Raw genomic sequence first — 22269 nt, forward strand, 5'->3', positions numbered from 1 at the left:
GTTGTTTTTCGGCGTGAATACTGTAATTTTTGGTCAAACTTTCGTTGCATGGAACCAATTGAAGATAAAATCTTTTTCAATATTTTATGTAAGGGCGTTTCTAGGCCTATCATAAGGTTGCTTTGAGGTGTATTAGTTTTTGCATAAATGCTTGAAAACAATTTTTGGCCCATAGTGGGGCAAAAGTTCGAATCAGCGGGGCAAAAGTTCGACCCATGTATAAAATCACGGAAAAATTTGCAAATTGCCTAAAATCCACATATTATCTTCAAATTTAGTTAAATTTGTCTGATCGTATGAAAATTGTCACCAAAATTTTACATTTCCACTTAGTTTTGCGAAAAACTGCTATTTTTGAGTATATTACAATCAACCCGGTTTTGGGCAATTTTTTGATGAAAATTTAGTGTGTATTTTTCGTCAAACTTAAGTTTACGGCTGGTGTAAAGTATGCCTGTCATAAAAGGATCGATATTTTGTGTTTTAGCCTGCGAACTTTTGCCCCACACTAGATTCGAACTCTTGCCCCACCGGTGGGGCAAAAGTTCGAATAAGACAATCAATTTTGAAACTGTTATAACTAATAATGGGTAAATATTTTGACACAAGTATGTTCAGCAAAATTATAGCCAATATGTTGAAGGTTCACTGTATGGTATTTGTTTTGTTTTAACTGCTATTGTTTTCCTGGAAACTTTGATTATACCACTAAGGTCGAACTTTTGCCCCACCTTACTCTATGTCAAAGTGGAATGACAATTTTCGTTAGTATCGTTTTTCAAACGAGCACTTAAAAATTCAAACATTACCAAATTATATCCTGTTCAATGGTTTCTTTATATTAATCTTTTGTAAATGTAAATGTAAAAAAATAACAAAAAATTGGCATACCTTAAAATATGCGCAAGATTTTTGCAAAAAATCAGATTGAATTGTAGTATAAAAAGTTCACTCAAAGTAAAATGAAGCTTAATCTTGCGTTTGCTTTTCTAGGAGTCTATCTACACCGTATCTCGAATAGTGCAAACTGTTATCAAACCATATATGAAGTAAATTTTCTAGGCTGCATTAGGAGAAAACGCTCTTTTTAAATCGAATTTGTCCCAAGTAACACAGAAAACATCTTTTCGGCAAATATCCGAGGATGAAGTTATATTCAGAGCTTAGCTAAATCACTCCACAACCAAATCAGTCCAACCAAAAATCAGTCGATTTAAATTTGGTTAGGGTGAAAACCCTCAGTACCGGTCAGCACCCAATACCAGACAAAGTTAAAAAAATTGAGAAGTTATGATCCGGTCAAGATGGTGTTAGAAGAAAGAAAGCTATTATAATTGATGATATATATTTCATGATCAACACCTTCAAAATATCGTAATTGTTGAAATGCCTAAAATGATAGATTTGCTTTTACATGGCAGCTAAGCTTACTTTTACACGCCTTTTTGCTGTAGAGCATGTTAGCCTGGATTACTTTTATCTATTCTTCCCGCCATGAGCTCCATTGTTGCCTGCCGAACAGTTGCTGAAGCATTCTACATGCAACTCCACTTTATGATGATAAATAACAATTTATCCTGACGTCCTACCAAAATGTGGTCTTCGACAAAGTTGTAGCAAGAAGGATTTCATATTTAAAAAAAATGTTCACTTTTCCGAAAAATATTATGATAAAGAGATACGGGGCCTTCCTTAGCCGAGTGGTTAGAGTCCGCGTTTACAAAACAAAGCAATGCTGAAGATGTCTGGGTTCGATTCCCGGTCGGTCCAGGATCTTTTCGTAATGGAAATTTCCTTGACTTCCCTGGGCATAAAGTATCATCGTACCTGCCACACGATACACGAATGCGGAAATGGCAACTTTGGCAAAGAAAGCTCTCAGTTTAAAAATGTTGGCGTTCTCCATAGTAATGTCCATATAAACTTCAAATTTCTTCGAAATCATTTCAACGTTTGGGTGAATGTTATTTACCATAACAAAAATTCTTTAGGCATAGGGGAGCCAAAATTTCAAAATTTGCGTCACTCTAATGTGCAGTCCCATATTGAAAAATAAAGGCGTAACAGTCTCTATGTGTTCTTCTAACCCAAATAGCAACTGCAAAACTAGAATTGTGTTCAAGCTTATATTTTTGCTATATATAGTGCTGAATTAATATAACATGCAGAAAGGTTCCAGAAAATTATAAACTTTTTCTTTTCTTTATTGCATACATAGCTGAAAAGTTAATACAAACTGTGGACAGCTAAAAAACTTAAAATACGCTAATACACTTAAAACTACAAATCCATTTTCAAAAACAATATTTGTCTCATTTTTTAGGCTTAGAGGAAGTGAATTAAAATTAATGACTCCGGTATAAATAATGTTTATTACTGCCAATTCAGTACGAGGTGTACTAGTGAAAAATCTTTCTCTGTTTCTAGTAAAATATGGGTGAACTTCTGTAGCCGGCATCAATTCAATGTTGTGTTTGATAATTCCATTTTTGATTTTCTATATAACAAATACAATTCTGTATTTGTGAAGATTAATTAGAGATAAAATTTCGTGGTGAGTATAATGCAATTGAAGGGGAAAGAACAGGCAAGCGTTTAATAGTTTTAATTAGGGAAAGTGTACCAGTTATGGCCATAGTGGTTCCTTATTTGGCCATACGGGCGATTTCGATAACTTTTACGTTTTCAATCTTTTTGAATGTTTAAACATAAAGATATATCTTAAATCTCACTACTACAACACAAAAAATCTTTCAAAATGTGAAAACGTTCAAGTTATCCCGTATGGCGAAATAGGGAACCACTATGTCCATAACTGGTACACCTACCCTAGTCTATTTTGAAGCATTTTTAAAACATTTAATTGAAAACTAGCAGCTTTTGTATGAGCTTGAGCTTGTTTGGCCGCCCGTGGTTGTTGTTCCAGTATCGCCAGATCAGCTGCACTTACACAAGGAACCAACCAAATGACTGCTTGGGACTAACAAACACCCTCAGTGTATAAGTTCTGTTGATCTTCTATTTTTAGGCAACAATGGCGCCTTCCACGTCAGAATGCCGACCAATGAGAGGAAAGGGAAGGAATGATGATGCATTCAACTGGTTTCCACGGTAGACCGTATATACCACTGCGTCTACGCCAGTTCATGCGGGAAGGGTGAAGGGGTGTTCATTTTTATCTCAGAGAGGCTTGCTGGTTCGGTTAGCAGACTAGACTGCCTATGTATAAGGCGTAAGGAAAGGCGTGCTATAATACTGGAAGTATGGAAGCGTAGGGAAATGGTTTATTTCTGTCCGTCTCGGGTTCTAGTAAATGCTATGAATTGTGATAAATCAACTGTGATATATTAAGAATGGTAGATAGAAGCAAGTGAAAGATACAACTACAAAGTACGAGGAAAGTGACTGGCCTGGGATTGAACCCATAACCTTCTGCTTATTGAGCAGAAGCGGTAACCATTGGACCACCAACCCCGTCGCAACAGAAGCAATAATAGTGCTGAAATTATATAACATGCAGAAAGGTACCAGAAAATTATAAACTTTTGTATGAGAAGAAAAACATCAAACATTGAGCACTGTTTTCATAATACCTGCTTTTTCCGATTGTGCTACTTTTCCCCGAATTTCGTTTCCCCGAATGCCAGTTTCCCGAACGCCAGTTCCCCAAATGACCCGTTTCCCCGAATTCTATTTCCCCGAATGACCCATTTCCCCGAAAAGTGCAGCAGTTCAAATAGATGCTATAATAGTTTTCAGTGGCAGAATGGTGAATTAGAAAGAAGGAGGTATTTGGCCATTCTCGACTGTACACATGTTGCCAAACATGCTGAGTACGGTAAAGCTCGTAAGAACCTCCCTGAAATGTATAAAGATATGACAATTATGAGTGCCATAAACTTTTCGGGAAAGTGGGCTATTCGGCGAACTTGCATTCGGAGAACTGGCGTTCGGGGAAACGACATTCGGGGAACCGACATTCGGGGAAAAGTAGCACAACCACTTTTCCATATGGGACATTTATGTTTTTATAGACAGTTGACGTCATGTGTAATATTAGTTTATCTGTGTGGTTGTGAAAGAAGAGCCGGTCATCTATATCCATGCTCATGCATTTATTTCAAATATATTTTTATCGCTTTATCAAAACTTTATTTTATCCAAACTCCCAGTGTTTTCTTGTGATAAGTGTTAAGCATTGCTCCAGCATATTTACTGAGAAAATCAGCCTGCAATTTGATCTGTTTCCCTCAATATGTGAGTTTTAAATTTAAAAAGCGCCACCTAGTGCAAAATATCAAACCAACTAAACAAGCAATTTGTAGCCTATTAAGAAATAAACAATTTTCCTGTATTCACAGTTTTCCAAATAACTCGCCAGTGCCTCCTAGTGGTAATTTGTTGAACCAAGCAGACGTGCAGCGTATATCCCTTAACTGAAGGAGTAATTTTGCTGAAGTTTTCATTCTTCATAATCTTGAGATACAGAAACTGAGAGTCAGAACTAATTTATTCGCTCTATATACTAACATTTCCGGAGCTAGCTAGATGAAATTCCCATCTAACCAATGTGTATTATAGTGGCTATTTCCCTGCTACAAATCTTTACAAAAGAATGTATAATTTTAAATAGAACTATTTCTGAGATATAAGCGACCATCGACCTTTCTCCCGATAACCTATTCCCCTAAAGATCAATTTTTCCAGTTTCTTTTTTTATAGTTTTTAGCAATATATCTGACCCCAAGGTATAGACAACGTAACTTTTTTTTGAACTGACTGAAATTTAACATACTAGGTATGTAAACACCAGCTTTTGAACTAGCCATACACAATTGAAATTGGTAAAAACGATAGAGATATAAACACAATTGTTTAGTGTGGCAATGTGGCATGTGTCCCCAAACTTTTGCACAATGCCTTGAATGACTATCTCATTGATTTGAACAACATTCGTTTCTTCACCAAAACGTGGTAACCCGGGTAAAAAATAATTGCAAATGAATACCAAAATTTACCATTACCACTTCAGTCGTCGCGCTGTTGTATTTTGTACAACACTGCTGAAAAAACCTCGCCTTTCATTCACAACAGCAGCGCGGTAGATCTGACGGTGGCAAACCGCGCGACGACTTAAAGGTTGAAATAGAACGTTTGATTGTCAAAATTTGTTGTTTGTTTGAAATAAGAGTTAAAATAACAAAAATAATAACTGAGTTTACATGGCATAGAAACTAAAGGATGCGAGAACAAAATAATAACAAAACCACAGACAAAAGTAAATAACCAAATATGTTATTATTAAGATATTGATAACAAAATAATAACTAAATAAGCTATCCACGTATAGATCACAATAATGGTAAATTTAGTTGTTTGACTTGAGATTTTTCTTATTCTTCTTCTTCTTAGCATTACGTCCTCACCGGGACAGAATCTGATACTCAGCTTAGGGTTCTTATGAGCACTTTCACAGTTATTAACTGAGAGCTTTCTTTGCCATTTTCGCATTCGTATATTGTGTGGCAGGTACGATTATAGTCTATGCCCAGGGAAATCAAGGAAATTTCCATTACGAAAAGATCCTGAACCGACCGGGAATCGTACCCAGACACCTTCAACATGGCTTTGCTTTGAAGCCGCGGACTTTTAACCACTCGGCTAAGGAAGGCCCCTACTTGAGTATCTATATTTAGCATTATCGAAAAATAATCTGTTTGCCTACTTGCAAAACAATATGTTGCCTTTTTAATTCTTCAATGAATATCAACTGTATTTACCGTTTTGATTCATATTACGGACAGCTTCTAATTCCGGACACTCTACTTTGTATGGGAAACATTTCAAACGAAACGTTTCAATTTTTGCCGTTCAAAAGTTCACTATTTCGAGGATCGTTTTAATAAGCTATTTCAATAAATATCTATGCAAATTTATAATGACCAACTGCCTTAGACGTCTCTTTAGTGGCTTAACGATTTCAATTGGTCATTTGACTTTTCTATTAATGATTTTCATGAGATGTCCGAAATTCGAATCAAAGTTTCCGGAATATGAGGCAAAAGTGAGGAAGCGTCCGAAATAAGAATCATCAAAAGGCCATACATTTCGATTTATTTAAAATTATTCAAATTGCGGAAGCGTATTCTTTACCCACCATTTGAAAGTTAAGGGTTTCCAGCGCTCGATAATGCTAAGGAATCATACATAATGATTTATTTTGTATGATCTACCGTTTTGATTCATATTACGGACAGCTTCAAATTCCGGACACTCTACATTGTATGGGAAACATTTCACACGAAATGTTTCAATTATTGTCATTCAAAAGTTCACACTTTCGAGGCTCGTTTTAATAAACTTTTTCCATTAACATCTATGCAAATTTATAATGCCCAACTACCTTAGACGTCTCTTAAGTGGATCGACGATTTCAATTTATGATTCGACTGTTCTATTAATGATTATAATGAGCTGTCCGGAATTTGAATCAAAGTGTCCGGAATATGAGGCAAAAGTGAGGAAGCGTCCGGAATAAGAATCATGAAAAGGCCACACATTTTGATTTATTTGAAATTGTTCAAGTTGCGGAAGCGTATTCTTTACCCACCATTCGAAAGTTAAGGGTTTCCGACGCTCGATAAAGCTAAGGAATAAAACAGAAGGATTGATTTTGTATGCTCTATGCTGGGTTATACTTCACTGAGGGCTTATGTGTCCGTAATATGAATCAAAACGGTATGCTGTGTTATACTTCTCTGAGGCCTTAAGTGTCCGTAATATGAATCAAAACGGTGAAAAAAACATGACGTTTTGTACATTTTTTTGTCCATAAAAAATGACTCACTGTTTCAAAAAATGCCGGTCAAGTATTTTTCATCAAGAATTTTTATCGACCTTCTAGAGCATAGGCATCTTCGTGCTTGTCACAAGATTTACAATTACGAAAGTGATGTGAAATGAGATTTCTCAAATAATAAATGTGGAAGTGCTGATAAGAAGAAGCTAAGCTAAGAAGCAAGCAAAACTACATGAAACTCTTATTTTGATTTAAAAAATCAACTGTAATCAGCGCTACGATCGTATGCATAAAAGTGTGTCAAACAATTATGTCTTTATTCTAAAATAAATGATGAAGCCAATTAAGTGCTGTGAACTCCGGAACTTAACAGAAACTGAACATAATGACTGCTAGCCGTGCCCCAACAGCGCCAGATCCCATCGAATTCTTTGCCGTCATCGAAGTCTTCTGCGATGAGTGCAGTAGAACTTGCATTAAAAATATCTACCATTATTTAGAAGCCAAACAGAGAAAAAATATAATGAGCATGCAAAATAAACCGGAATGTGTAAATACGCACCGTTTGGCAAAAGTCCGACGGCTGACCGTGATGTGGTGATAGAAGCTCCGGAGCAGCATCATAAGCCGCCACGAGACAGGGGAAGCAAAACAAACAAACCCATTTCTGCTGATGCAGATTTTTGCCTCGTCGACTCGACGCACCAAACCGCACGCTTCAGCTTCAATTGGGAATGAGTGGCCTCTAGCTCCGGGTGGGTATATGAAGAAGAATATGCCAGTGACAGGGATAAATGACATTAATCCGCTTTTTCGAGCTTTATTTATGCCCATTCAAATTTATTATCAGTATAAATTAACCACACAAATTGATTTCTGCGGTATTTCGTGAAACCGTTGCGTAATGTTTTGCATATGCCAGAAATTCTGTTTGGCAATTGGAAATTGGAAAAAACTTTCTTTACACTTTTTTTTATTAATATGTAAATTGGAGCAAAACAAATTTTACAATGCCACACTGAAAATATCAAATATTGAAATGGAACGCGAATTAAAGTTATTTTGGCAATACATTTTTGCAGGGTATTATTGCAAGCCCTGCCCATCGTATCCTTCCAGCTGTCGCAACATTCTGGATAAAGGGATCACCAAAGAGTGGAATAGCTGGTCAAGCTGTCACCCTTCGCCATTTACCTACACGCCAACGACAAATATGGTACCACGCACTATGAAATGAAATAATCCACATTTAAAATGCATGGAGGACAATCGATCTTAGACGCGTTTGGTGCATTGTCCATTTGATACGGGAACGAATGTTTTTCGACTGCAGGGCCTTCTGGAGCCCATAGTATGCGTGACGTCAACAGATAACTACTTGGCCGTGATCCATTTTCGATAGACTGTCCTCAAAGCTGGCTTGATAACTTCCCATGAACTCATTTACTCATATGCCAAACTGTGAAAAAAGATCTGGGATAGAGTTTTGTAGATGCGGTATAATATACATTACTTCCCCTCTTCAGGAAAATGTTATGTTTTGCAGATTGTCCTTATCAGTATGTAAAGACAAATGGTCAGGTCCTTCGAGCGCATATTGTTGAGTTTGGCTCAAATACCATTACTACCAATATAGTTTTGAGCTATTGAATGGCATCCTTAATCTTCGTCAAAGTTTTAGCCGGTTGGTAATCATCGTCCGTCGTACTAACTAAGACATCTCCTCCATTGTATTGACACTCATAGCCTGCGCTCTAATCACAACATCAAAATACTATTTTCACCTTTCAATCACCTCACGTTTGTTCGTCAACACGCTCTCGTCCTTATCTGTGCGGCTTGTGGCACGAGTTTATTGCGAATGCTTGTTATAGAAATTCCGTTATTCTTGAGAACAGCACAGCCCTTCAGGCACCGTAATCGAAAGCAAAATCTGTTTTGCCAGACAGAAATTAAACCTACCTGTCAGATGGGATGGCACACCACTGCTAATATTTCTAATTGCAGGATCATCTACGAAGAAAGTAGAATGGTTCAGGAAATATCCTTTTAGATCATGTAAACCTTAATGCGTTACTGATGTATCTATCAATTTGCATAAAACATCCCATGTGTTCCCTCTGTGGGTGGTACGGTTTAAAGGGAAGAACAGCAAAAAACACAACGGCCCCAAACCAAGATTTATCAATAAAAGAAATCATAAATAAAATTGCGTGTAACGTCATTAGTCTGCAAAGGTACAATCATTTTCATATTTTCGTATGTCTGCTGACTCATGCAGTTAAATATAAAACACGAAAACAGGTTTCCCTGTCGCTCAGCAAAGGGTATTGCAACCTCAACTTTACGCTGAATATTTAGTATGCATGGAACGCAGTCTGATGGGAAAGGGTGAAAGTCCAGGAGGGGAAGGGTACAAAAAAGCTAATATATGAATGAATTCACACCAGTCTGCTAGTCTCCAATCGCCGTGAATTGCCGGCTGCCTCTGTCTATTAAACGCACATCGCGTCTGTTTTATGGGATACTCCATCCTCTTCTTGATATGGCAATGTTTACTTTTAAATATATATATTCTTCCAGTGGGGTTGTTGTTGGCGAAGGTGTTTGTCCATGAACACATTTCGGTATAGGCTCCATTAAGTAATTTTTCTATCGTTGGATTACTATGGCGTCGATGCTAGGAGCACACCCATCGCCAGCAGGGAACGCCCACACCTGTTTGTTCACTAGTTTGAGATCGTTTGCAAAGTTAAGACTGCCTGCTTTTTTCGAGTTCCATTGTGGAAGGATCAATGAAGGAGATATATTTCAGACTAAACATGTCTGTTAGGGTCTTACTAAAAACTGTCAATCAACGTCATTCTTTCATTGTTTTTTTATTATTTTTGTTTTATTTGATATATAGTTCATCACCATTCAGCTACGCTTTAGACATATGGTCTGTTCCATAATATGGAGAAGAATTACAGCGACTTTCACACACGATTGTTTGCTAGCTTTTAAACCTAATAAATAGAACGACCATAAGCTCTCGAACATTTTTTAAAATATTATCTGTTTTATTCAAAAACATAGACTGTGGTCCTTGAGCATTCAGGTACTTTATGGCGAATCGACACTGTGAAGAAGCTTCCTATTACTTGGCATAGAAAAAAGATAGAAAATGTTCCTAATTTCTGAATACGAACATATTGGTATTATAAGAGGCTGGGACTTATGCATTAAGGTCAAAATGGCCAATGATTTTGAAATGCTTTCAGATATCCATTTTTCGATTTTCGTTCTTTTAGTGTTAATTGAAAGATAAACCCTAGATTGGAATCTTGGACATTTTTTTTCACCTATGACTATTTGTAAGAAATGACTGCCCGGCAGGGCGGCCTAGAGCAGGGTACTTTCACTAAACTTGGACTTCGGATGGAAGAAAATAGGGAAAAGAAGAAAATATTCCTAACCTTTCTACCGTCTCTTCCCTTACTACGGCACTGATGAGCTCGTTGTTCGAGTCTTTGGGGGTCTTACTGCAACGGTGGCGATGGTCGTCTTTTTCTTCTTCTCATTCTTCACTTTTTTGGGCACAAACGCCGCCTAAGCGACGGTCTTTTACTATTAGCTAGGGGGAGGAGATTGATTCCTTTGTCGGACCCCCCCCCCTAGCGACGCTGGTGTCGAAACACCGAACTGCCTACTCGCCGTAGACAGACCCGGCAGATTCCGCAGAATTCTGCCACAGGTGGTACGTCCCTTTATACACACCTGTCCTCGTCTTCCTTGGCGATTAGCTACACGGGCAAGACTAGGCTCTACTGACTGAGCCCGTGTAGCGAAGACAGTGGGTTTTCGGACACTTGACTAAATCACCTCTCAAGTGGACTGTATTCTCGGGAAAATACTTCGTCTCAGGATGGATCACCGTATTGGATTTAAGCTCAGGAGACCTTCTTTGGCCGGGAAGCAAAAAAGAACAAGAACTTTTTCTTAACTTATTTATTGGTGTTCACTCTTTAAGATGCAAAAGAAAACTGATTATTTTACTTTTTTTTTAATTAATATGTTTGTATTTTCTTTTTTCTTGTTAAAATAATCATTTTCCTTACATTCTAAGCAGTACCGCTATAAGCTTTTCATTCTTTAGTAGTTTTCGTTCAGTTATTTACAACTTGTTTAAATTTTGTTGTTTTGAATATTATTGTCAATTTTTAAACATTTCATTGTTTTGTTACATTACTAATCTAAATCTAAACTACTACTAACTATCTACACTATTTACACTATGGGAAGATCCAAATATGACGTCCATCGTTTTTCGGGATTTCTAGACCCCCCCTCCCCCCTCTGTCACGCTTTTTTCCAATACCTAATACATGCACTGTCACACTTCCATAGACTCCCCCCCCTCCCCCAAGTGATGGACGTCATTTTTGGATGACCCCTATTTAAAATATGTACAAAGAACCCATGTTAAACATAGATGTTCCTAATTATTGGCCATTCAGATCGAACAGTTCAGTTTCTATGTTTCAAAGCTACATTTAACAGCCTTACCGCAATCGGGTCAAGATTTGCAAGTCGATGGACCTCGGCCGTCCTTGTGTGCCGTGGGAGCTTCAGAATCATCTTCAGATACTTGTTCTGAACGGTTTGTAGCTTCCTAATGTGGGTCCGGGCACATCCCATCCAGACCGGGGAGCCGTACAGCAACATTGGAAGGACTACCTGTTTGAAGATGGCCAATTTGTTGGTGATGGAGACCTTCGATCGGCGATTGATCATCGGGTAGAGCCTTTTCAGCATGGATGTGCTCTTGAGCACCCTATCGTCGACATGCGGTCGGTAGAGCAGCTTGCTGTCCATCAGAAGACCCAGGTATCTCACCACGTTAACCCAGTCTACTTCGTTGTCAAGCACTTTTATTTTCCCCTTCGGCTTGAGGCGGTCCGTATTCCTATGCGGGAAAACAATGACTTGGGTCTTGGTGGCGTTCACCCGGGTCTTCCAATTTTTCAGGTACTCAACGTAGGCATCAAGTCCTTTTTGTAGTTTGTTCACTAGCGCTCTGATGACCCGCCTGGTGTAGCTAATCGCTGAGTCATCAGCGAACAGCGATAGGGAGCCTCCAGCTGGAAGCGGTTTTTTTTTCTTTCTTAGCAATGGAGGGATAATCTGATCAACAGACCCCGGACCCTGAAGGTCCAGGAGTGTGGAGTCGAGAACCGTTTACTACATGCAAGCAGCAAACAGGACTACATCCCCGACCCACTAAACCATTCCCACTGCCGCCAAACCCTTCGTCTCTCCGGGACCACCAAGAAACAGTCTTCCCATGAACATTACCGATGTTCAACTTAGGTTCGCATCGTTCTACTCGAGTTTAACAGCAAACGCGCGACGGCAAAAAACTCGCGTTGCATGTTGAACCCGATACACTTGAACCTCGGTTGAACCGAGGTTTGAAACATTGGTTCAAACCATGGTACAAAACAAACCGAAAGAAAGTAGTTCGAATGCACGCTGATAAAATTTAAATTGAACTTTAGAACCTCGTCACAGCTTAAGGTAGAAAATTATATGCGTGCGTACGAACTGACTGTATCAAACTGAGCAAACAACACGTTGCTACGGGAGAAAAAAAAACGAAACAAAACACACTGATGCTGCCGCGTACTCGTGACGGTGTACTGTGCGGTTGTACCGGTTTCTAAACATCGGTTTGAACTTTGGTTCTCCAAACACAAGTTCGGGTTTAGATACTGGGTCGTGAGCTGCTTCGTGGTTTCGGTTTGAACACGAGGACAGGGTTCGAAGCGAGTACGAAAACACCAGTACCCAACGTGTTTGATGTTCGTTTGGGAAGACTGCCAAGAAGGCATTGCTTCGGAGAGGGGCTATTGCACATCGCAACCTCAAGGTTAGCTTCGTAGCCATGCAGCAACGAACAACGATGACACGCTTAGGGGGCCACCAAGGTAGCCTGCTGGCGCTTTGCCAGCTTCCCGGGTGGTCCTAACCTCCCATTGTCCGCTGAAGGCGGGCAGGGTCAACCACAACGCCCGCGCCCAGCTGCTCCGCAGGTATCAAGAACTGATACTTTTTTTTTTTTTCTTCTAAGCAATGGGGGGATAATTTGCTCAACAGACGCCGTGTGGGGTTGGGAACCATTTACTACATGCAAGCAATAAACAGGACTACACCCCCGACCCACTAAACCGCCAAACTCTTCGTCTCTCCGGGACCACCAAGAAGGCATTGCTTCGGAGAGGGGCTATTGCACATCGCATCCTCCAGGTTAGCTGCGTAGCCATGCAGCAACGAACATCGATGACACGCTTAGGGGGGTCCACCAAGGTAGCATGCTGGCGCTTTGCCAGCTTCCCAGGTGGTCCTCACCTCCCGTTGTCCGCTGAAAGCGGGCAGGGTCGACCACTACGCCCGCGCCCAGCTGCACCGCAGGTATCAAGAACTGATACTGCGGGCTTCGCAATTTGACCTACTGAAGGCTCAGGCCCTATCAGCTAGCACCAGCTGGGATTGCTGACGAAGGGGCCTCCACCTGCCCCGAACAACCAGAGGCTCGTACCAACCCAGTAGGCCGGCGCTACGACAGCAGCGCTACCAGGATGTTCTCCCCGCGGCCACTTAATCGCTGTAAGGGTCGATTTCGACCGTAGGGCACCGGTATGACCTACGTAGCCGACTGCGAACCCTTGGACCACCTGTTGTTTAGCGTCTGCACTAGCCACTCCTCGAGTTCACTCGCCACCTCCTTTGCAGTTCCGAGACGATGTGGGTGATAGCCGATGAAACGGCATTCCAGCCAAACTCGTCTTCACACATCCTCTGGACCAAATTGTCCGGAGTCGTGTCCCGACCGCATGTGGCAAACATGCGGTCACGCATTGTGCGGAAACGCGGGCACACGAACAAAACGTGTTCCGCCGTTTCCTCTAAACCTGCACAAACTGGACATTCGGGAGAACCCGCAAGACCGAAACGGTGTAGATACTGTCTAAAGCATCCATGGCCTGAAAGGACCTGTGTTAGGTGGAATGTTAGTTCCCCATGGCGCCTATTCACCCAGATATCCAACCTCGGAATCAACCTGTGAGTCCACACTCCCTTGGTGGAACTGTCCCACGCACGCTGCCATTTGACCATGGAGGCCAGTCTGGCAGTCCTGCGTATGCCTCTTGTGCCGCGCATTTCGAAGCACTCTATATCTTCCATGATAAGGATACCAATAGGCATCATACCGGTGATGACACAGAGTGCATCGTGTGACACGGTACGGTACGCGCTCGCAACCCTCAGGCACATTAGCCTATAAGTACTCTCTAGCTTGCTACGGTAGCTCTTGGTACTTAAAGCCGTGCCCCAAGCCGGGCCACCATACCTCAGTATGGACGAGGCGACACTGGCCAGAAGCTTTCGCTTGCTGGCGTACACCGCAGAGCTATTGGACATCATCCGGGACAGTGCCACAATAGCTGTGGAGGCTCTCTTGCAGGCATAATCGACGTGGCTACCGAAGGTAAGCTTATCGTCGATCATCACCCCCAAGTGTTTGACGGAGCGCTTCGAAGTGATCGTGCAGTCGCCTACACTGATCACCGCTTGCTGCACCGATTTTCGGTTGTTAACAACAACCGCCTCAGTTTTGTGGTGAGCCAATTCCAATTGGTGGAAGCGGTGGGATGTCCGAAGTGTACGTGTTGTATAGTATCGGACTAAGTACACTGCTTTGTGGCACTCCAGCTGGGATTGGGTACGGACTCGAGAGTGTACCGGAAACGCTAACCTGTGATGTTCTTCCGGCGAGGTAGTTGGAGATCTTCTCCAGATAGGCGGGGCAGTTCTGTTGGAGTAGTTTGTGTGTGAGTTCGCTTTTTCAATGTCTAGCAACGCCATGACTGTTGTCTTTGATAACTGCTTCGACCGCCTGATCTTGTTGGTCACCCTTTACAGCTGGTGTACTGTTGGGTGCCCACGCCTGAATCCAAACTGTACATCCAGCAGTATATTGTTCGCTTCAGTATGGTCCACGCCATCAAGCCTACGGTACACAACCCTCTCGAACACGTTGCTGATTGCCGAGAGTAGGCTGATTGGTCGGTAGCTGGCCGGATTAGTGGGATCCTTTCCTGGTTTCAGAATGGGAACCACCTTCGATAGTTTCCAGCTGGAAGGGAAATATCCTATCTCGAGGCATCTGTTGAAGGCATTGACCAGAAAGTTGAGGTTCTTGAGGACTATATTGAACACTCCGTCGGACCCTGGAGCTTTCATGTTTCTCGTGAACTTGATGCTAGTCTTCAGTTCCTCTGATGTAACCCTCTTGTCGGCTGGAAGCGCGTTTGGTTGATTGGCCAATCGGTTGATGCTGTCGGTTACCAACGGCTCCATCGGACTAACTATATCCCGACCGAGATTATGCGAAGCTAAAAACTGCTTTGAGATGGCATTTGCCTTTTCACTGGCTGTTAGGCAAATTTTGTTTGGTTCTCTGAGAGGTAGTATTGGTTTGGGTTTGGTTTTCAACACTTTTGCAAGACGCCAGAAGGACTTGGAGTAGTTTGGTAAATTTTTGAGATCTGTGTTGAACTGTTTGTTTTTAAGCTTACTAACTCTATTGGCAATGATTCTGTTAAGTTTTTTTATAGAGAATTCTACGGGATGGATTGAGGGTTCTTTGATATTGTCTTCTAATGCAATTTCTAAAGAATATTTTCCGTTTCGTGGTACTGTCAATGCTATTCCAGTTGTGGGATGAATCGGGACTCCGCCTCACCAATGGTATCAGTGAGTTTTCGGAGAGCATTGTCGATGTCGTCCGCTGTCACCAGAACCGGGTTCTCATTGGACCGATCCTCGATGAGCTGCTGGAACTGGGACCAGTTCACACGATGGTAGTTTTTCCTCCGATGCTGTTGTCGTGGATTGATGGCATGTTCCACCTCGAAAACCACCGGTAGGTAGTCAGATGGCTGCTCTGTCATGGCGACCAGGTTGGAGCAGTTGTCCGAGTTGTTCGTGATGACAATGTCCAATGTGGAACCAGCTCCGGCCGGGGAGAAGTGTGTTGGTGAATCCGGATGGAGAACGACATAGTGCCCTGCCTGAAGGTCCACGGCAACCACCATGCCGTTTCTATTGTTCCTCGTATTGCCCCACAACGAGTGACGGGCATTGAAATCGCCAGCCAGAATAAACTTACCCATCCGTCGAGTCAGCTTCTGGAGATCGTTTTTCAAGCGAATGGAGGAACCATCCGAGAGCTTGCTCTGCAGTGGATTGTAAGCTGCAACGATTTCGATTGGACCAGTCGGTGTTAGCAGTTCTACTCCGACCGCCTCGATTATGCTCAATTGATAATCCGGCAGCGCACGGCACTTGAATCCTTTGCGAACAGCAAAGGCTACGCCACCACCATGTTGTACACCGGGGAGGTCCAGTCTGAAGACAGAGTGCTCCGGCAGGTAGAAACTTACGGACGGCTTCAGATGAGTTTCCGTAATAAATGCGATGTCGATTCGGTTGGTTTCTAGAAAGTTGATGAACTCAAGATGTTTGGCCGCCAGGGATCATTCCTGGAAATCCTCCAAGGATGACTTCCTCCAGAAATATCTCATCAGAGTTTTATATAGAGACTACTCAAGGAATATCTTTGGGGATTCTTAATAATGCTTCCAGAGATTTCTGTTGGAAACTATTGGAAATCCTCCAGACATTTCTTCATTTCTTAGGAATCATTCTACTTGGAGGAATTTCTGAAAAAGTCCCTGAAGGAATTTCTGGAGTAATCAACGAAATTTCTTGAGAAACTCCTGTAAGCATTTCAAAGAAAATTTGTAATTATACATCATTAAATCGTCGGTCGTACCTTATACTGATAGCATTTGATATGATTGATATGAGCTTCTTCTGAAATACGTTCCATAATCATATTGTGTGAAGAATAACAGTAACTTAAAAAATTGTCAAGGGCTTAGGGCTCTATATATTTTATTCAAAGTTAAATTGATTGCATGTGCACATTGTGTAACTTTTCCTAATGCATTGTGAACTAATTTGAATTGATCAAAAATTCAAACTACAGTCAGGTCTCTTATGAGACGTTGGCACATAGCAGTTTTAAATGAGTAAAAAAAGTTTTAGGTTTTTGACTTCATACTATTCCAATTTGAAATTCATCGACGAATTTTACCTGAATCGGTTGGACGACAGATTAAAAATTGACTTCAAGTGAATAGTAGCATATAATAGGAGATTTGCCTGTTTGAACTACGTACGTACAGTAGTTTCTCGATTTTATCACTGCTCGTTTTAATAACGCTTCATTATTTCACTCTCGATTTAAGCACGGTTTTCTGTTCGATTTTATCACGCCTCAATAATTATATGAAATTTATACGTTTTTCATTGAAAAACAACCCCAAACAATCAACATATATTCATTTGGCCCATGCCTTACGTGCTTTGATGAAAATTATATGGCGGAAAAGTACATTTTCATTATATCACGCTTCGGTATATTACGCCAAAATTTTTTGGGTCCGTGATATAATCGAGAAATTACTGTATTGCTGAAAGTAAAATCCTGAGAAAAGTTGAAACTGAAAAAAACAATCTCTTACCTACTATGTTCCACCCATCCATTTTAGTGTATCATCACTCATCAAGCCGACCGGAATACTAAAGCGTGATGAATAGAGAAGCAAAAGGAGCATCAACAATTACGACGAAGATCAAAAGACTGTGAATGAGTGCTATTTTACGCGGTGACGGCAGCGTAATCATAATGCGCCCATACCTAACTAGCATTCACAGCCATTGATCATTTCGTCACTCGGCGGCTTGCGTTTGTGTCCATTCTTCAGTGCGGCGTTCACTGTTTTCCTTCTTCTCCCAAGATGGGTCTTATTATTTTTATGGTTTAACGTGAAATAAGGAAAATAAACAAAGCTCATGATCAGAATGATAGAATATACCGTTAAGTCACCAGTCACCGTGCGGCCTCCATTCACCGTGCACATATACAAATTCTTACAAAATATTCATACAATTTTCACAAATCATTCTTTTGTCTGCAAAATAAGATAAAACTGATGAAATGAAGTAGTTTTTGTCACAAAGCATTTTGAAAAACGTAGTTTATGCAGTCAAAATCATGTGAATTCTGTTTGACAATGAGATTTTACATTACTCTTAGTAGAAACACCAAAAATTCACATTTTTCGTTTTAACTTTATATTATGAAATTTTTCAAAATTTCAACAAGTTTTCACTGTGGATACTATTAGTAAGATGTATTTCATCGTATGAGCAATAAGATTATATGCAAATTAGAATTTTTTATTGTGTCTCAGTGGAAACCCAAATGCACAGTGAATGGACCCATTTCAGTATATATGGTTCCTATTACCGTGCATTAGTGTAAAAGGCATGAAATTATTCGATAATATTAGATTTATTGTTATGTCGTGATTAAACTACTTCATATTTAGTTTTTGAGTGAATATGGAATGGTTTGGACAATACAGTCAAACCTCCTATAACGATTTTAGTAAAAAAATAAATATTTTACCGATTTTTAAGCTTTTTACGTTCTTATTGTAAATGAAGATTTGAATACCCTTAAAAATGACTGCGCACACTACTAGCAACATAGTTGCTCCATCAACAACGTTTCTTCAAGATACGAAATAAAATCATGGCGAAAACTATACGCACGGTGAATGGTGCACTAGTGTGCACGGTAAATGGTGACATAGAACGGTACAAGGCGACCTTAACATGACAGTTGCAAACATAATTTTTGAGTAATTTTTTGTTATGTATCACTAGTTTTAGATTTTTCCCTGAATTATGATATAATTGCACGCTACGTAGTGGTATTCTAGTACGCTTCAAATTATTCGGAAAAGTTATAGATTTTTTGGGAGTGCAAATTTTTCTTAAATGCACGGTGAATGGTAGCTTGACGGTACATACTTGTTAGGGAATAGGGTTTTCGTGCCTTCAATGATTTGAACGCATTATGTTGAGAATTAAAGGTTCGATTCTCGATGAACCAGAAAAAAACGCTGGGAATATGTCCAATAGTGAGCTTTGCATGATAGTCGTTTGATAAGTGCAAATATAGCTAAAAAAATAAAAAAACAAATCAGACAGTTGAGAAAGTTTGGATGTAATTTTTGGACAAATATAAATATATATATATATATATATATATATATATATATATATATATATATATATATATATATATATATATATATATATATATATATATATATATATATTTTAATAAATAGCTAATTGTATCACGTAAAAAAAAATAATGTTATGTTTTTATAAAATATTCTCTACAAATATCTTCAGATTAATTCTTAGCGAATTTCAGACGTAATTTATGGATGGGTTTGGAATGGAATGCATGACGTAACCTGTATTCTTATAAACATTCAAAATAGACGGTAACGACAGTATATTCGATAATTGATCTAGCGTACTCCAAAGGGCCCTTTCTAAGCCAAATAGAAAAGTCGCGGCTGCAATCAGAATGACTCTGATTTATTGAGTGATAAGGGCCATAGGTATAGAGTTTGTACCTGAGAAGCAGGCCCTATCCCAGTGGGGACGTTTGGCCAAGATGAAGACGAAAAAGTGGTGATCATGTGTGTTGCAATATTTTAAGTTTTTTTGCATGAAGGTTTCACCTTTTCTTTCATAGTTCTATCATATTTCTCTTTTTTATATATTTTAAGAACTTTTATATCCTAGCATGTCACACTATTCCCAACTCTATCTTATCAGTTTATTATTTAATGTGTCTTCCACAGGATCTGCTTGAAGCCAGGATAGCTGAACTAGAAGATGCCTTACTACGACTGCAAGATAGGGTGAACCAAGTGAGTATTCCCTATAATTGAGTACGGATGCCCCTTACGACGAATCTTACATGAGAAAGTGCAAACAAAGGCGCAAACGGCTTCCACATCAAAGAAAACCAACTCGCAGTAGATTTATCGTTAATCTACCCGTTTAGCCTTCGATTATGGAACTACGGGTCAAAGTATTTATGGTTATGATTTGATTTGACACTTTGGAAAACTTTACCAACACGTAATCTTGTCGGAATATAAGCTTACCAATTCTAGTAAATCGGTAGGAAGGAGAAACAGAAAAACCAAAATAAAAATCGATCCCAAACCGTTGTTCGAAACGACACTTGCACTCCGGAGCACATTTTTCTGCTATTTTCCGGCTGTTTCCCCCTTTTACTGTCATTGGAAAAGTCCTTCGCTGCTGATTCAGAATGAAGGAAGAAAAAAGGGACGCGTCGAAGCAAGACGAGGGATATTGTATCGTCTTGAGGGGGGAAAGTCTTCAGCAGTTCTCCCCTTTTCGGTTGGTCGCAAGCGAGTGACCTTTCAAGTGGAAAATAGGGATGGTAAAATGAGCTTCGAATTTATTTTTCTTTTGCTCTTCCTTGTGTGATGAAGATTGTTCACTTTAACACTGATTTACTCTGGTAATTGAATACAGTTGAGCTGCACGGGTATTTTCAAGCTTATCTTTTCTAAGAATCTTCCTAGTAGGCAATGTAGCATAGAAGACAGGATCAATGTTCCAAACAAACAATCAGAAAAAGTTTCAACTTTTGAATGTTTATTGCAAAACAATTGCACTGTTTGTATATTGTGATTTAGTTCACATCGGTTTGAATTATCAGTTTCGGGTAGATCGATTCTTATCAAATTTATATTTTTTAAGGAGATGATCATACAAAGAGTTTCATTTTAATTATAATTTACCTTTAGAACATAAACACAATTTATATTTTTGGAGGCCCGGTAATCGAGAAAATTAATAAATAATTTTAAAAATGATAAAAAGTGTCAACAATTCACAAACAAACGCCACAATGCTAGTAATTATTGGTCCGTGTTTTATATTGACACTTTGCAATAAAACACAATACAATAAATATTAGATTTTGAAAGAAATCCTTAGAATAAGAATTAATTTATTTTAATTAAATGTAGTTTTTAAGATTTTTTAAAAGATTTATCATAACAGAACTACTAAAGATTGAAATTTAATATTTTGTTAATGGAGAAAACGTACCAGTTATTAAGTGATTTCTTTTCTCGACCGTATGTACAATTTCAAGTTTTGAATAATCCGGAATCATTCAATGTGAGAAAATGTTCAATGAGATGCAAAATTGAACGTATAACAAAACTAGGAATCACTATGACCATAACTGGCACACCTACCATTAATTTAAATTCAATGTTCCCAATATTTGATACAATACTTCAGATAATGTTTGAACCCTTTCTGGCGTAACGTCCCTACGAGTTTCAATACAAAATTCTTCGTATCTTATATTTCACAAGATAAAATGTTTTGTAACATGAAAAAAATACTTTTGAGCTTCGGAATTATATAAATATTGTTGATGAGTGTTCGCTAATAGATCAAATTTGAATTCTGTGAAAAATTAAGCAAATTAAACGCCATACAAGTTTGTTAACTTAAGTCTGCTGAAATCTGTAATACATATTTAACAGTCAATATCTCAAACACAAGACGTGCTTTTATATTTTTTGAAAACGGCAATGGATTCAACAACTCTTTTTAAATAGATAGCAAAATTTTGGTGAATGAGGCAAAAAATGTTCCACGGTTTTATTGAAATTCGTACTCATTTTCTCATTTTTCTGAAATGATCGAAACGCTTTTATAATATTGCACCCTTGAGGCATTTAACGTGGTTATCTTCAATATTCATTGTTAATTTTTTCATAAAGGTTATTTTCTATTTAGGAGGTAATTTTCAGCATGAAAAAATACTTATGATTTGAAAAATTGATACATAAGTAAATAAGGTTCACCATTGAACTTGATTTATCGAAACACCGATTTTGAGTAATCCAATCTGCAATATCTGCAATCGGTTTAATGCATTAACAAAATTGTAAAAAAAAAGACAGTCAGAATATGTTTGATCCTTTGATCGCGTTGCTTGCTTCCGTGGGGGCGAGCAATAAACAATAAGAGTAGAGTAAAGTGGGGCAAAAGTTCGAGTGGGGTAAGAGTTTCTTTTCAAAATTTCTAGCTCATTTCAAAACAAATCTTATAAATGTCATGGTGGTTCGAATGCTATTCAAGTAAGAGACTTTCAATCCAAATATCATAAAAATCGATTGAGATTTGGAAAAGTTATGGCTATTTGTTGTTTTTCGACGTGAATATTGTAATTTTTGGTCAAACTTTCGTTGCATTGAACCAATTGAAGATAAAATCTTTTTCAATATTTTATGTAAGGGCGTTTCTAGGCCTATCATAAGGTTGCTTTGAGGTGTATTAGTTTTTACATAAATGCTTGAAAACAATTTTTGGCCCATTGTGGGGCAAAAGTTCGAATCAGCGGGGCAAAAGTTCGACCCATGTATAAACTC

The 22269-nt window shown here is 39.2% G+C and overlaps 1 protein-coding gene across 2 annotated transcripts in view; it reads left to right on the forward strand.

Moving 5' to 3' along the window:
- The window catches only part of LOC5567692, a 309374-nt gene that overhangs the window by 194581 nt on the left and 92524 nt on the right, over positions 1–22269 (forward strand). For both annotated transcript variants that reach the window (XM_021844102.1, XM_021844103.1), the window contains one exon: positions 19642–19710. In XM_021844102.1, the coding sequence (XP_021699794.1) occupies positions 19642–19710 (69 nt within the window). The remainder of the gene's footprint in view (positions 1–19641; positions 19711–22269) is intronic.

The sequence above is a fragment of the Aedes aegypti genome, chromosome 2 (assembly GCF_002204515.2).
Source record: "Aedes aegypti strain LVP_AGWG chromosome 2, AaegL5.0 Primary Assembly, whole genome shotgun sequence".
Taxonomy (NCBI): domain Eukaryota; kingdom Metazoa; phylum Arthropoda; class Insecta; order Diptera; family Culicidae; genus Aedes; species Aedes aegypti.